Source organism: Periplaneta americana, chromosome 10 (genome assembly GCF_040183065.1).
Source record: "Periplaneta americana isolate PAMFEO1 chromosome 10, P.americana_PAMFEO1_priV1, whole genome shotgun sequence".
Lineage (NCBI taxonomy): Eukaryota > Metazoa > Arthropoda > Insecta > Blattodea > Blattidae > Periplaneta > Periplaneta americana.
In genome coordinates this window covers 83,564,718-83,582,666 of record NC_091126.1, presented here as the reverse complement: position 1 = coordinate 83,582,666, position 17,949 = coordinate 83,564,718, and the positions used below count along the sequence as shown (strand labels likewise).

General features: G+C 36.2%; 1 protein-coding gene across 1 annotated transcript in view; it reads right to left on the bottom strand.

Moving 5' to 3' along the window:
* LOC138707838 (protein tyrosine phosphatase domain-containing protein 1-like) overlaps window positions 1-17,949 on the bottom strand; it is a 436,109-nt gene that overhangs the window by 51,909 nt on the left and 366,251 nt on the right. Inside the window, exons 7-8 of the mRNA XM_069837814.1 lie at window positions 11,713-11,824; window positions 7,416-7,623 (exon numbers count right to left, since the gene is read on the bottom strand). Coding sequence (XP_069693915.1) covers window positions 7,416-7,623; window positions 11,713-11,824 — 320 coding nt within the window. The remainder of the gene's footprint in view (window positions 1-7,415; window positions 7,624-11,712; window positions 11,825-17,949) is intronic.

The window sequence follows — 17,949 nt, the reverse complement described above, 5'->3', positions numbered from 1 at the left end:
CATTAACAACATTCCTCATATCCGCAATGGCAAAACAACTTTCTGTATGTTGACTAAAACACAACAAACGTTGCAAATATACACATAGGCTCTGTGCCGGATTCAGGCCTAGGTAACTTAGACACTTGCCTAGGGCGGCAATTTCCAGGGGGCGGCATTTTCTCTCTCTCTTTCTCTCCCTTTTTCATTTTTATTTTACAATGAAATTTATTTTTAAAACACATGTTGGTAAATCTTTTCTGAAGTTTCTTCTTGAACACCTTGTGGAAGTCAGATATTGTTTTGTTATCACATTGTCGCGGTCGTGGCAAGAGTGAAAGGAAAGTATGCAGCTGCATAGTTATATTGTAATGCCGGTATCACATTATTATACTATGAAACTGCTTAAATTTAACTGCTTGTATGAACAAGAATGCAGTGTTGAAAATCAAATTGCATATTGTTGTTTATTAGCTATTTATCGCTATGAATAGTAACCACAACTCTCAGTTACATTCACAATATAATAGCCTATATCAACGTTTCTGAAACTATGGTCCTTGGACCACCTGTGTCCCCGAGGTTTGCCCTTGTGGTTCTTCAAAAAGGACAGAAGAAAAAATCAAATTCAAACGAATTGCTTATCACACTATCTGAAAATCTCAGAGTTTGGAAATGACACATGACAGTCACCTTTCACTTTTACTCCCAGTACTGACATTTTATGAAATTTATTAACCTACCTGTCTACCGAATTCCCATTCTACTCTCAGCAAAAAAAGAGTGATTTAAAGCACTATGAACATGGTGTTTCTCGCCATCTTTTCCCTGCACATCAGCTGACGACATGTGGCTAAGTACATTGGAATATCTTCCAGATATATTCTCAAAACTAAACGAACTAAATCTCTCTCTACAAGGTAATTCTTTGACTGTGTGAGAAAAAAGTGTTCGGGAGGAAACTTGGTTTGTGGGTCAGATCCGTAAAACAGAGGTTTTTCACTATTTCCAACCCTAGAGTCTTCTTTGATTGAAAATGATTTCGTTATTGGAAAGAAAATTATGCAATGACATACGTTTGCATCTCGAAACTCTGAGGTCAGAATTTGAAACTTATTTTCCATGTAAATATGACGAATTTTCATGATATGAAAATGATATTGAAAATAACAAACTTTCGTTGAGTGAAAGAGAACAGTTAATTGAACTCTCAACTTAAAATGAAATTCCAAGCAGAAAGTATGGTTAATTTCTGGACCTGAACACAAGTGAAACGAGAATATATTGAACTGTACAGTGGTGCTTTACAGATTATAATTCAGTTTGCTTTTACGTATCTGTGTGATAAAAGGGTTTTCATCACTAACTCTAATAAAACCAAAGTACCGAAATCGACTCTATGTATGTAACGATCTCTGACTTAAGCTTACCAGCATATAACAAAATATAGAACAACTGCGCAAGAATCGGCAGGCTTATCTATCTCATTAATGAGAATACCAACATTTTATTTATTTATTTATTTATTTACTTACTTATTTACTTATTTATTTATTTATTTTGTTTAGTTAATAAGTTAAAGATTGTCCACACTCTAATACCTTGATTTATTAAAATCTAAAATGAATTTTTTTTCTATTAACATTAACTTAATTAGTTAATACTAGTATAAAGTTAAACGAAGTAAATTAATTTTAATTAATTAATTCAGTTTTAAAATATACTGGTATTAAAATATGCTTTGCTTTCAAAGGGAACAAGAGTAAGGTTGTCTTCGGAACTGTTCTGACTTAAAAAAGTGGTCCCCACTTCAAAAAAGTTTAAGAAACACTGGCCTATGTCATCAACAATACTATTTAATCCTTTTCAGTATGTTCACTATATAATTCGATTTGAAAGGTTTATTCTGTAAAGAGTTGGAGTTTATTTTTCAATTTATTTTATATTCCTGTCGAAGTAAGAAATACTCGTAAAAATTATACACCAACAGAAACCATGCTTAAAAAAACCACAGCCTGCCTTTCAAAAATAAATTTTGTTTCAACAATGAATAAGTTTGAGTATTATGTTTCTTTGCTTCGAGTCTGATATGCTTCGTCAGATCGACTTTGATAATACCATCATTGCTTTCTCTGTGAAAGTCCGAAGAAAGTCTTTATAATTCACAAGTAAGATGCATGTATTTTGATTTCAGTAATTTACTGTTTTCTGAAGTCGACCTGGTTGGCGAGTTGGTATAGCGCTGGCCTTCTATGCCCAAGGTTGCGGGTTCGATCCCGGGCCAGGTCGATGGCATTTAAGTGTGCTTAAATGCTACAGGCTCATGTCAGTAGATTTACTGGCATGTAAAAGAACTCCTGCGGGACAAAATTCCAGCACATCCGGCGACGCTGATATAACCTCTGCAGTTACGAGCGTCGTTAAATAAATCATAACATTTAACATTTTGTTTTCTGAATTGTAACATTTCATTTAAAAATAACTTTAATTGAACGTCACCTGTATAATAGCTGTCCATAAACTGTTTGTGGGATTTGGGGACGGCAAAATCTAACACTGCCTAGGAGTGGCACTATACCTAACTCCGGCTCTGCATAACCTACAGAATACTGTAGAATGAAAATAAAACCATTCCGAAAGCCAATCTCTCTAAGGGACGAAGTGAAAAGCGTTAATGTATCCCATGAAGTTATTTCCATTCACTACATTATACACCAACAGAAATCATGTGCAAAACAAATCAAAATGGTGTTATAGAAGTAGTCCAGTTGGAAAAGCCACCAACACAATTATATCGAAAAGTCTCGCTCATTGTCAATTTAAGTCTTTCTTGATGAATGCAATAGCGAGTAAGGCGATCTGTCATATTAGAGTAAAGTACGGTTACTTAGTCGTGGCAAATTATTGAATAGGTTCTTTGAACTGAGGGAGGAAACATCATCGTTGACGGAGGAAGAAAAAAAGTCTGTATCATAAGTGAAGAATGAAAAAATGGATTTGTGAACTTGCCTTCTTAATGGAATTATCTGAATGATTTAAATTGTTTTCTACATGGTAACAACAAGATTATTACACAGTTATATGACAGAGTGAAAGCGTTTAATATAAACCACCTTTAATTATGGAACGTTAGCTTAACTAAAAGGATAAGTTACAGCACATTTTACAATATTAACAACGTTATAGGCATACTAGTTTCTTAAGACTTTGGATTTCGAAGAATATGTTCACACATCATGACGATCTGCACCAGAAATTTGATTCGAGATTTAAAGATTAGGAAAATTTTCAATTTGATTTTCAATTAGTCTTTGTAATTAGAACTTATTGATTTACTTTACGATAGTGAATTGAAGGATAAAAATCAAAACAAAAGAATTTATCTGACTTTTATATGAACTTTCCATGTCTTAGATTTCCCCGATTTTACAGACATTCTTTTTCGGATTCACGTAGGCCATCTGTGCGAAGAGTAATTTTTTTCCTATGATGAAGATAAACAAGCCATGTCATGGAAGCCAATTATCGGGTCACAACTTAAAATGTGCTGTCACATTATGCACTATACAAACAATAGTTCCAATCGTTGAGAAATTGCTGAGGAAAAAGAGAATTAAACAAATCCCGAATAATCAGTGCTAATACCAGAGTTGAGTGGACTGAATGGAGTTAAATTTCTGCATTATTATTCCTAGGATTTTTATGTGTTTTGTTCAACATTTTCCTTAACAGAAGCAGTTTACACATTTACAGTAATTGTCATGCATTACCCGAATAATTAACATGAAATGTGTATTACATTTCTAAAAGTAATTATAAATTTATTAACTTCTAACTTTGTTGAAAATAGGCTACAATGTTTTTTTTTAAATTGCTTAAGATAGTTCATTTAGTTATTTCTATTCAGCCCGTATCTTTTTTCCATCAGAAAACAATCATAAACCTATGCAGTAAATTCATATTTTGGTCCCGCCGCTGAACGTCTTACCTGCCCTGCTACGACTTTCCGCGGGCGAGCGGGCAAGGCTTGATGACGACACAGTGCTCTGAGTTGGGGACCAATGCTCTGTAACTGTGATAATCACAACAAAACCTGCATAAGTAACATTACGAGTTTTGCTGCACATCGGCCAGTTTTTTCTTCCGTGACTGTACCTACACGTAGTTCTGTATAAATGTACACAGCATAGTAAACCTGTGCACTTTTCGACAGGTGATCGTACTCACCCAAGTTCTGCATAAAGACAGGCAGCATAGTAAAACTGTGCACCTTTCCACAGGTGATCGTACCCACACATAGTTTTATATAAAGATAGGCAGCATAGTAAAACTGTGCACCTTTCCACATGTGATCGTACCCACACATAGTTTTATATAAAGATAGGCAGCATAGTAAAACTGTGCACCTTTCCACAGGTGATCGTACCCATACATAGTTTTATATAAAGATAGGCAGCATAGTAAAACCGTGAATACAGCGTCGTAAAATAACCGAATAAAATAAAAATAAAAAAACCTTGCACTTTCGACAGGTGATCGTATACATACAAGTTCTGTATAACGATAGCCAGCAAAGTAAAACTGTGCACCTTTCGACAGGTGATCGTACCCACACGTAGCTCTAAGTAAATATAGGCAGCGTTATAAAGGTATGCACCTATTAACACCTGATCGCACTCACACGTAGTTCTGCGTAAAGATATGCAACATAATAAATCTGCGCATCTGCCGACAGATGATCTCACCCGCATGTAGTTCTACGTAAACATATACAGAATAATAATAATAATAATAATAATAATAATAATAATAATAATAATAATAATATATATATTCTTTAAATAAGTATCTACACGTGTTAAGAACTTTTCATCGAACACTTACTTTTCCGTATTAGACATCCTATTTTTAATAATAAAAAAAAACAAATTCTCCTAATAGAAAATATTTCTTATAATTTTGAACTACTTCAGTAGCTGTAAGATTTGCATTAATTTAGCAACATAATTAGTTTAATAATTCTGAAGTTCTTAAGTTCTGAACATTTTCAAGTATTCTGAATTGAAGAGCAATTATGTCAATAATAACTACGCCAGGAAAAAGTGAATAATAATTTTGCTGTACTTTCTTAACAGCTAGCAGTAAATTAACTTTGAAAATGTTTTTGATATAGTTATGTTAAAGTTTCAACTTTGTCTTAAAATGATTTGGAATTTAGACGTAAGTTAATTGAAAAGTGTGATTCCCAAACTAGCTCAGTACATTTGGTCATTTTTATGATTTATACTTAGGCCTATATACGATTATGTTTGAGACCTCTATCTTTATATTTTGAGCTTGTTTCATTTCAAATAAACGACAATCCTTGTCTAAAAGTTTGTGCTTTTGTGCATGTCACTTGAAAACTCGCTCAGTCCGTAGACCAGTGGATAAAAAAAAAACTAGCCCAGTCCTTTCATAAAAATGGACTTAATGCGTTTTGGGATCACACTCTTCAACTATGTAAACAGCAATTAATTTTCTTGAAAAAAAAATACTGGTAATATATTGTCCATAGCATTACTTTATTTAGAAAAATACGAAAAATTGTAGAGCTGAATGTGAGTAAATAGTTGTTTCGTTTTATTACTTTTTTAGTCATTTATACAACGACGCTGTATCAATTAGACAGTTATTTAGAGTCAATAACGTTGGTCATAGATGGAGTTTGGCGAGATACGGCTGAGGATTCGATAATTACCTGACATAGATAAAGAGAAATCGCTGTACACAGACGGAGAGGCGACATGCCGATAACACTAATAGTGGAAAACGCGTATTTCCGTGTGAATATAATTTCTTTACAGGTTCACAATGCATTCTCTTATAATTAATATAATGGAAAATAAAAAAATATATATATCTTGAAGAAGCTACATTCGTTTACAAGAAAATCTTTTGATAAAACTCAGTTGTTCAATGAGAAATTTCCTATAATTTATTGGAGATAATGTTTACATTTTGTATGAAATAAATATTCTACAATGATAATGATATTTTTATATCTTAACTGAAAACAATTTGTTATTTGGATTCACATAAAACAAACTTGATTGTGAAGTATACAGGGTGTAAGGGGTATAAGTACCATTATTTTAACTAATGATTATTCATGTCATAAAAAATGTCCTTACAATTTCTTCTAATTGCAATATTTAACTATTATTAAAGTTTACAATATTAGACGCTTTGCTACGTTGGTTGATGGAGAGGAGGGGATTTAGAAGTATACAGTACAGCTTAAGCTGGGAGGAGGGGGTTTAGAAGTACACAGTATAGCTCAAACAGGTACAGACATACCGGTACAAAACAGATGTTCTGTTCTAATGCAGGAGCGGACCATGACAATACTGTTGTTTAAATAAAACGAGCAGCAAATATAGACTTTCAATCTCATTAATAGAACATTATGGTAAATTTACATTTTATGTAACAATATTGTTCCATTTTTTAATTGTAGGTCTAAAAAAATAAACAATAACTTAATGGTTTTCTGCATAAAGTCACACGAACTTTTTGATAAAGAAACATTTTAATCTCTCCCGCTTCCGTAAAGCAGTGTCATTTCTAAACAAATTTCTGGTTATGTGATTTCTTCTAGTTTCTAATAATCGTTGAGAAACTGCCGATTAGGTAACCTTCTTCGACGAAAACGTTGACGGTACATTTTTCTTGCCTCACTTGAATTACGACGACTTTCTCCATAAATTAATAACATATTACATTTCTAAACTGTGAATAACATTGTAAGTTGTTTATCGAATACCCTGTATTGAAGTGCCATCCTCTCGGCAGTAGAGCTAGGCCTATGGACAGGGAGTTAGAACTCGGCTGACTCGTACTTACGTCTATGCGGAGTACCTGCTGAACGTTGCCTTGTCTCTCACGCCAGAATATTAACAAATTTAAGCACGCATTTTTATTTAATTTCACGAAAACGTAATAGAACACACAAATATTTACTTAGACTAATATTAACTCTTCGCTTGATGTAATTGTTTTCGTAATTTTAGTAACGATATAAGCAGTATAACGCAAAAAAAAATATTTTTTTTTCTGGGAAAACTATAGACTTTTGACCCTATGTTGTATGGAAGTTTTTTGATCCTGTAGACCGTCCCCGACGACTGTGAAAAGGACGACACTTATACCCCTTACACCCTGTATATTTGGTACCTCAAAGTAGTTTTTAGGGAGAAATTACACTATGGCACAGTGAACTCTACTCCGAATCCATGGAATCGACATATACTTTGTAAATGTCAGAATTGTACCTTTTCTTTATCAACAATTGATTACTTATGGAGCCAGATATGGTTATAGAAAATCAAGCCATCTTATATATTTAAAATAACTGTACCCTATGTTAATAGGTTACCAATAATACTAATACTAACATGTGCTGGCGAACGGAGAGTCTGTTGGAGACCCCGTAGAGGCAGAACTTGAGTGCATGAGTCCAGCTCGTTGTTCTGCGTTTATTTTTGCCACAACAAAGGATCGAGTAAATGGCAGACTTGTAACCTCGTATCTCATTCCATACGGTGAACTGGAGTTTTGGCAATTGCAAAGATGAAGAAGACGTTCACACAAGATGAATAAAATCTGAAAAGAAAAACATTATTCACAAAATATAAGTTATAAAAAGTCACACTGAGAAGTCCTGCAAGTCAGATCAATAAAAGTGAAAATTGAGTTATTTCAACATTTTGGTGACAAAGACAATCTGCCGAATTATGGCATGCCTTACTATTTCTACCTTCATCAATATGGGATTGACGATAACTAGGGGAGGCTGTGAAAGAGAAAGTTATGTGCGATCTCGCGACCTTGTAAGAGAGTTCGTATTTGAATCCTCTAGATCAGGCCTGCACAAACGGCGCTTATTGAGCTCGGCCGCTCCTTTGGAGCTGGAGAGTCGTCTAACAGCTCACTGGAAAGGTACGTCGGAATGACGTCTGCTTTAGGTAGAGAATAGTCCACGCAGCTATCTGGTGTAGTGTGTATTATCAGTAGCTGTTTCACTTTGCCTATCTACGGCTAAATAATGGAGGAATCTAAAAGACGGAAAAGTGGTCATCAAGCAAATTCTTTCAATATTGCATGGGAAAATGCTTATATTTTCACAGTAGCTGAAGTCAATACTTATCTGCCACGAAATTTGAAAGAAAGAGGAAAACATAATATAATGCATCATTATTAGTCCACGCATAGAGATACGATGGTTTGTTGGTGAAGATCGCAGTAAAAAGTTTCAGGAGTTGAAAGTTGCATTATTACAGGAGGTAGAGTATAGCACGATTATTATTTTAGTCCTGACAGTCGCCGGAGATGTGCGCGTGGGACAGGTGAGTCCATTTAGTTACAGTACGCCAAGGGGTGTTTGGGTTATATGCTCGCTTGCCTTTACCGACCGCTCGCCCTATCTCTACTCTGGAACTCTCCCCACTCCTCCTATTACTTCCCCTCTTTCGCGTCGCTGCGCTGTCAGGACTAAATAATCGGTCTGTACGTTACAATTTATTAATCTCCAACAATTTAAATATCTCTATTTAGGGAAAAGGCCAGCTCATTGTTGAATAAATTACGGGATTTCAGTCGTAAACTTACACTTTTCGTAAGTGTTTCGGGAAGATAATATGGCTCACTTTCCAACGATAGAAACTGCTCGTGATGAAGCCATGTTAAACGATTATGTGCAAATATTAATTACAATTCAAAATGAATTTAATTCTAGGTTCCAAGATCTTGTCTTAATTGGAAAGAATTTTAAAGTTATCATAAATTCCTTCAACACCAGTTGAAACAGTGTCATACGATTTACAGCTTGAACTTATTGATCTTCAATGTGACCTAATGTCTAAAGACCGTTTGAATAATACTACTAGTCTGGTTGAGTTTTACAAGACTAAACCGCAGCAATAATATCTACACTACACAAGCTGGCTGTGAAAATGATTACTATGTTTGGCTCAACATTTATGTTTATAAGCAACTGTAATCTATTATCAACTTTAATAAAGGCAGACCTCGAACATCTGTAACTGATGTTTCATTACGATCAATACTGTTCCTTTCAGCTGCTAACAGCATAAAACCCCGTTTTGATGTACTGATAAATAAAAAATGTAACAAAATGATAATGCATATTTAAGTAGCTATAGAGATTCTATTATTTCTGTAAAATAAATATTTCTTTATTAATTATTAATAGTCCAAGATAGTTTCGTAAACACTGTATAAAATAAAATGTAGGTCTATAAGGAATGTAAAAAGTTAAATTTCATGTACTCTCTTCAAATAACTTTTGAGTTTTTCTTTTTTTCTTCACTTCCTAACGGAGCAGAGAGGAAAGAGAAAGGAGTTGACGGTTTTAAAAATTCACTAAAGTATATTTAACTAGAGACGTAAAATTTAAAATGGAGGTTACTCTTTACAATTTTGGTTAAACATTCTTAGATCCTTTAAATACCATCTCGTAAAGTACTGGTGAAAAAGCAGAAGGGAGTGAGAAATCTCGTCATCCGATCTCGACGAAAATCGGTATCTGGGGATCCTTGCGATCACAGAATACGAATAAGATGTTATTTTGTCCGACTTTGTCCCTAAAGTGGTGGAGTGGGACAAAAATGGGTGAAAAATTAAATTAGATACCTTTTCGAGACGAAAATCACGAAGAATACAATTTTTGCGAATTCAATATGGCAGTTTGAGTACTATGAATTATATTAAAAAAATAAAACATCGGATAACGCAGATAGACAAACACAGTTAACACATGTACAGTATTTAAGGGGATAATGTAACACTTTTCGATAGTATACATTTAGTAAAATCCAAAATTATAATTTCTATATATTCTGAATGAATTTTGTGTTGGAATTTAGTATAGTCATCAGCCAATACCTCTAGATTAACAAGCACCTTTTTAGAATCCATAAAATATTTAATGTGTATGGTAATTATATTTTTCAATTGGTGCAATTTGTGCAGGGAAAATTGGTTTCTCCGATATTTTGTACGATATTGAATATTTTAAAATGCTTTCTTCTCTGTTTCATTCAAAATGTGTGTGTTAAGAAATTATTGCCCTTGCAATCCCATTTATTATACCTTTATATAAATCTAACTTCCGCGGTATGCAAATTTACTCAATTAACGAAATTAATATTTTGATCAATAAGGAGAATCGTAATTTTACTAACATGAATTGGCGCACGACCAGTAGAAGATCCCTACATTATTACTGGAAAAATCTTGTATATTGATCTGGTAAGGGTAGGATTTTATGTATATATGCAATGCTTTTTTGCTTTTAATTTAGAAAACGTAGGAGGCGTGTTGTAAAATTATTGCGAACGAAAGTCATTTACATGTATTTAAGGTGTTCTTTGAATCGGACTGTACCGTGGTGTGTTTCATAATAATGATATATGCTGCGGGTATGAAAATATAAACAACGAGTCAGAACGTTATCGCCAGTCATTCATGCAGCTCACATAAACAATATTGGCTCGCCTACTGGAAATGTCATCGAGGTCACCTGCCAAAATCGCTGCCTCCGACTGTACCCGCGCCTCGCCCTGCTCCCGTTCTCTACAGATGATACGCAGTTCACAAATAAACAACGCATAGTATCATTCTGTGAGCTGAACAAAGTGAGCTATTCTGCTATTACAGTATTATTTACGTAATGTTAATATTATGCATGATTCCAAAAAAGCAAACTCATCTGTTATTAGATAATTATGCAACCACGAGTGTAACACGTTTCCCCCCCCTCCCCGAATTATTCTTCTTTAAATGTTGACGTCTCGTGCTGCTATGCATTCGGTTGCGTTACAGTCCAAGTTCAACATCGGAATTACAATACGAACTTCCCAGCTGTTATTACAATAGAAAAATTTTCTCGAAAACAATTATGAGTTTAATATTATGTGCCACATACGAGATACACTATTACATACACAAATGTAGTTGTGCACCTGATTATAGTAAGAAATACTGTAAGTTATCATTTTTTCAGATTTGCTCCAGTAACGTCTTGTGACGTAGAACGAATATTTTCAGAGTACAAATATTGTTTTTTTTTTTCTGAACATAAAAGGAATATTTCTTTTGATAAAATGAAAATGTTCTGTATTATTTGTTATAATGAGGCTAGAATCATAATTGTATACTTTGTATGTTATTTTTATATGTGTGGGTAAATTATTTGATATATGGGAATTTACGAAGTTTATACAGTAATTACAAATTACTGTTTCTTCATATATTTCGTTTATTGTTTTCTTGTTCTAAGGCTGTGGACGATTGGAGAACATGTTTGGTTACCACTCGGCTGTACATGTTTGTCGCTCTAGTTCACTGACATTGAGAGATGCTCTATTACTTTTCACTCGGTAGAGATTATAGTCTAAGCTCACACAACTTAACAGTTTTGGTATCAACTTTCTAGTTCTGATTATTTATTATTATTATTAAGTTATTATTATTATTATTATTATTATTATTATTATTATTATTATTATTATTTTCAGCTTCAGTAAACTTGTCAGTTATAATGTCCTTTTAATATGTAACTAGTGCACTTCTTAATATTTCTAGTGCGTATTGAGGAACAAATTTTCAAAACCTGACAAGTCTATTCTCAGAAAAGCTACAAATATTGTTGAAAGTACCTAGGTATCTTACCTTTGGAATGAACCTAAGTGTTCTTGCCTCGTATCCATGTAGCATTAACTTCTGTCTATTCAAATACTGGACAAGGCTGAAATCCGTCAGTTTCTTGTCCTTGATGAAATCTCTATTGAAGAAAAAAATATTTCGTTAAAATATTTTCTTTTTACAAAATGTTAAAAGAAGTAAAATATTACTAATGTTGAGATATGTACATAAATAAGAACTCTCAATGCAATATACCACATTTGAAATATTTTCGCCCTTCAATAGAAATTGTTTTGAATCAGAAAAAAAGAAATGGGGAATTATTCAGAAGAGATGCAGCTTGAATATTTTCTATTGCTAATGAAGTAGCCTATAGAAAGCATGTGAAAGGTTGGGCCAAATTTCGAAATAGTGTGAGATTTTGTGCACTTCATCAATGTGTAAAGTTCTAATTAGGCCTACATCTATCTTTAACATTTAAGTACTCGCGAACTATTTTGTGACATTAGTACCCGCGTGGGGGTCAAAGTGACGAAATGAAATATAAAATTCATAGTTCCACGTCAAGTATCTAGCTCATATGTGTCATTAAATAGCCAAAATGTTCTTAAGTAATAATTTGCATGTATATACACCACAAATAACAATGCAATACTTGTGGACTGATTTGTAACATTAGTAGTCGCGTGAGGGTTAGAGTGACCCCAATTAAAAACACGAATTAAAATATGAAATATCCTAGTTCTATGTAAATATTCTAGCTCATATGCATCATTACTTGCCATAATTTTCTAGAGTAAGAGATTTCACGTATAGAATCACAAAAATAACACTACTACTTGTGGAGTAATTTATGACATTAGTAGTCGCGTGGGGGTCAACAGAACCCCCAGCCTCAATAATTTAAATTAACTCAACAAACGACAGTGATAAACTGGAAGTTATAATGTAGTCGTATTGCCGACACCCTTTCAGGAAGATATGGATAAGCTGGGCAATGCAGGCAACAGCGTAAAAATAATACAAACCAACATATAACACTGGGGTCAACGCGAATCCCACGCGACTACTTAAATGTTAAGTATGGGTTATTTCAAAATTTTCAGTCAGCTTACGTTTTTCAGGGTCTAATGAGTAAGTATGCCTTACTTTACCGGTTACTTAATTGTTTATTTAAACATTTAATTTAAGAAATAGATTTGTCGGGGTTATTATAACGTGTCCCAAAATGATTGCTCCGATTTTAAAATGTTTATTTCAGAAAGTAACTTATATAGGCTGTAGGAACGCATGTTGTGTATATCAATTCTCGATGCCCGTGCGTCCTACTTTAAACGGTTCAAACCTACCCGCGCAAATGAGAGTCGCTGCTTTCTCTCTCTCAGAAAGCAGGTTGGCTCGCTTTTTTCCCTCTTGTGAGGGAGAAAGCAAAGATTGCGCGGCGACGAGTCACGTTGGCAGTATAGATACCCCCAGGCACTGTGACGTCAACGGCGTCCTCAACCACCATTGTTCCGAGGGGTATAAATATGGCTTGGACACAAGGCCAGGGCTATCTCCCTAATTAACAATTACATCTCTCCCCCCTCTTCGCAATTGAGCCATCATATAGCCAAATGGCTGGTCTCGAAATTGAGACAAATCAACAAGGCTCATGACCTCCTACATCATAGCCAAATTGGCTAGTCTCTTATATGAGACAACTCATCCTGCCTAAGGTATTCCGTGGTTTTCCTCAGGCGTAAGACAAATGTCGGGATGAGCCCTATAAGAAATGGGCCACGGACCTATATGCCCTTCCCCATATATATTCCACCTTTATTATAAATTATGTATGCCCTAGTTCAGATAATATTAATAGTCTATTAAACATACGAGGTCACTCAATAAGTCGCAATTTGAAAGGACAGGGACCTCTCAAATTGCAGCTTAGATTTCACGGCGCTTCTTCCGACGGCCTTCACCTGCTTTGTCATCGAACAACAGATGACGGCGTGTTGCCATCCTAACGGCAAACACCAGCCAACTCCTCCTCGCCCCGTTCCGTGATCAATTGATCAATCTCAGCCCCCCTCGCGTATGTGGTACCTAAGAGGTTATGTCCAATTTCGGCTTCCCCTTCAAAATTTTCTAGAGCTCCTTCAGGGGAGCAGCGTAACCCGGAGTGAGACTAGTGGCCAACAGGCTTGGAGCTCACATATTTAGTTTTGTACAGCCCCCAACCCCTTGCAAGGACTCGTTTTGCGTACCTTTTAAATTTTCCTCCCAATTCTCCTTCGATTTTTCGATTTTTTCGAGGCCAGGGCACTCGTTCGTCGGATGGCAAAGAGGTAGCTCTAGCGCGACCTCCGTCACTGGCAGCAGTCTCCCAACCAGGCCTACGCTATGGTTGTTTTTTGTTCGGAAGTGTCTGCACACGGCCACCACTCCGGGAACAGGGAGCCAAGCTGCGCCCCTGTCTCCTGTATTCTTTCCTACACTAGCCTCACTTCGTACGTATTCTAAACTTATTTTATTCTAGTCTCGCTACAAGCCTCATCACCACCTCCAACCCGCACACTTCTCTCCCCTGATCACCCTTATCTCTCACCATCCTGACTTCGACTCCCAGCTCTTATCCCGGCTTGTTCGATTAAACACAACCATCTCCTCAGCCCCCCTCTAGAGTCGGTAAGTCGCGAGTGCGCTCTGTTGATCCGTCGATGATAGAGGTCACCCTTCCCCGCTCCTGAAGTCGGTAAGTCGCACAGTACGCTGTGTTGATCCTCCGATGCCAGGAGCTTGTTCTCGAAGTCGGTAAGTCGCACAGTACGCTGTGTTGATCCTCCGATGCCAGGAGCTTGTTCTCGAAGTCGGTAAGTCGCACAGCACGCTGTGTTGATCCTCCGATGCCAGGAGCTTGTTCTCGAAGTCGGTAAGTCGCACAGTACGCTGTGTTGATCCTCCGATGCCAGGAGCTTGTTCTCGAAGTCGGTAAGTCGCACAGCACGCTGTGTTGATCCTCCGATGCCAGGAGCTTGTTCTCGAAGTCGGTAAGTCGCACAGCACGCTGTGTTGATCCTTCGAACTAGAGAACTAACCTTCTACCTCATTCCATCTCTCTCGTTATCCTACCCCCCCCACAACACACCTGAGAGCAAGCCGATTTTCCCCAGGCACTCCCGTTACCCCTACCTCCCTCTCACTCAAGTTGCACTTTACTATTACCCATCATAACTCTCCCCGCATCGAAGCCTCAGGACGAATTTCTAAACTATCAATTTCTATCACGACTCCCCCGTTACCCCTACCACAGAACTAGGAGGGAACTATAGTTATACTTTCACTGTTATTTCTGTAATAAACAATGTTACTTTAAAAACAGTCTTTCCTTTAAACTTCACCACAGTTTCTTATCATCATCCCACCCACCAGCTGCAGCCATCTTGTCACGTCACTCCCGTTTCCCCTCCCCACCTCGACAACACGTCGGAGAGCGAAACGACCAGGAGTCTGGCGTACGACACGCACTTAGTCTCAATAGACAGCTAGTTTCTGAAGCGTACCGTGTATCATTTTCACAAGCATCGACTATTTTGGAAAATGTATTTATTAGAGAATGCCGCTATCCAAACCTCAGAGAGCTTCCTGTCCTCAATTTCGCATCTCATCGTTCTGTTGTGACTAGAAGAAGAGTAAGACTATACTTCGTTCCATAATGTATGACAAGCGACGTAAATATTGCCGGCAGAGAAGAGAAGTATAATTGCTATTCAACCAATGACAGAGGTCTCATTCCACGCTAATCTTGAAGTTTGGCGAGGGTAAACCACTTCAGACCGCCCAACTTCACGATAAGCATGGAACGAGACCTCTGCCATTGGTTCAATAGCAAATATCCTCCTCTCTCTCTGCCGTCAATATTTACGTCGTCTGTCAGACATCACTGAACGAAGTTTACTTCCTTTTTTCAGCACCATCCCATTTTCATCGAGATGCGCGTCGAGTGTTTCCCCAAACGTTCGATACTGCCGAAGAACAGAACTTGATGAGGTGATATCAATTCAATTCAATTTATTTTGACCATTAGAAATACAGTTTTATGCTTCGTCAGAATACATTGAGAAACATATAAATACATTTTAAAAAAGCACTAAAAAGAAAGAGTAAAATTTAAATAATACAACGAAAACATGAAATAATTTGAAACTTTTAAATTAAATAAAACTAACTAAATTGCAATTAAACGTATTTATTGAAAAACAATGTCATACAAGTTTGTGTTGAAAAACTCAGCAACAGAATAAAAAGGATTATTTAATAACCAATTGTAAAATCTAGTTTTGAAGTTACTGATTGGTAATTTCACCCTGTGATTTTTTTCTGTGGGGGAAAGTAAGGAACAATGTTTACTTTCCTTCTCTGGCCAATAATTTGCAGGGGGTACTGCGTCGCATTACAACTGAAATGCAGGAGACAGACGGTGACACCCTTCGCTAACTATGGGAGGAATATTGGGGTATCGGGTGTGGTTCAGTTCCCTCCCCGGTCAATTTCAACAGCCCAATTCTCTTCCGATCGATTAAAGTCCTAACATAATAATATCGTCATTCCCTCCCGGCTAGATTTTATTTAGAACTACAAGTAGCTCTCTTTCCTCCTGATTACTGTACACTGAGTAACATTATTTTGTGAATGCACTGTAATTGATTATGTTTCTGCATGCGCTGTTGGGCAGGACATGGTTGCGCCCCACGGTCAGGTAAGATGCAGCAGATAAAAAAGTGTCACTGTTTTGTGGGTATAGTTACGCCCCGTTCCCATCAGGTAGAGAAAAGAGGCATGGCATAGTTGCGCCCCGATGAAATAGGTAGAGAAGAAGACATTAGGGAAACTCGAGCCTCGTAATCAACCAACCTTATTGATTTCTTATTCGATTTAATATCCATTATCGATACCGTTAAAATGAACATCATGAAGTTGACAGTACTTTATTAATTGTTTTTCTAGGGCCATATTCATAGAAATTCTTAGGGCGGGCTTCCGGTGGATGATCAGCGAACTAACGTTTTTCGTATTCATAAACCAGTGTTAGCGATATGATATGAATACTGTACAAGTAATCACTCAATAGCCGGGGCTAGTTTAGCACGCTCATAGCGTGAGCTAGCGAAATGTCTATGCATAGCACCCCTAGTGTTTATGGAGTGATTATCGATAGCCTACCGTAAAAATGAACACCATGAAGTTGGCAGTACTTTATTAACTGACATCCTAAATCATATATGAGGCACTCAGAAGCAAAGTGATACAAGTGACATTTAGTAAGATTTGAGATAAATGACTTTGAAGTTGAAAAGGAGATTAAAAAATCTGTTACTGGACTATGTTGCTGTAAATTTACAGTTGTATATGATGGCACCTATATTTTTTAACTTATAAATAGAAATTGTCTATTCTAAAATAGTTTAGGAAAAATAGGGTCCTAAACTCACTTGTATTATTTTTCCACGAAAATATTTTTGTGGAGAAGTAATATAAGTGCAATGGTTTTCAGTATTTGCATATTATTTAAAACAAGAACAAGAACATTGCTTACAACATTGAAATATTTCTGTCTTAACAGCATTTGAGCTTTCTGATTATCATATTATAACACAAAATGTGTCTGTATAACCGAAAGAATCACTCAATCAATCTTCTTAATGTATCCAGCCGTTTGCTGACAACATAAAGTCCACTATAGTCTATCCAGTTTTTGTTTTTCATGAGAAATGAGGTGTATTTTGAACAGTGTTCATTATAGATGCTTGTTGCTATTAGCCAGAGTTGGGGTGTAGTCAACATATACTGCAGGGCTGTGTCTTCTGCAACTGGTACTGGTGATTTTAATTTACTTCTTTTATGGTTCCAGATCTTCATCATGATTATTACACCACAGACAAGTAGGATTATCAGAAAGTTGAAATCGGTATAGGTACAATTGTGTGACAATGTGACCTGTTCTGGCTCTTGTTAAAAATGCTTGAACATGTCTGGGCAAGTTTTTGTACATTTCCAGGACATTTGGTTTCTTTTGAACGGACTGTAAAACTTTTCCTTTTTCAGAAGAGAACCAGTTGTTGATCCATAAGTTTATAAAATGAGGCTTTACTGAAGCAAAAACATTGGGTAGACATATCACTTGAAGAGGTCTTGGTTGCAAATATGTTGTCTATTTCAAACGTTATTGACTTTCTCGTTTCCAGGTATACCACAATGACTAGGTATCCATTGAAATGTTAT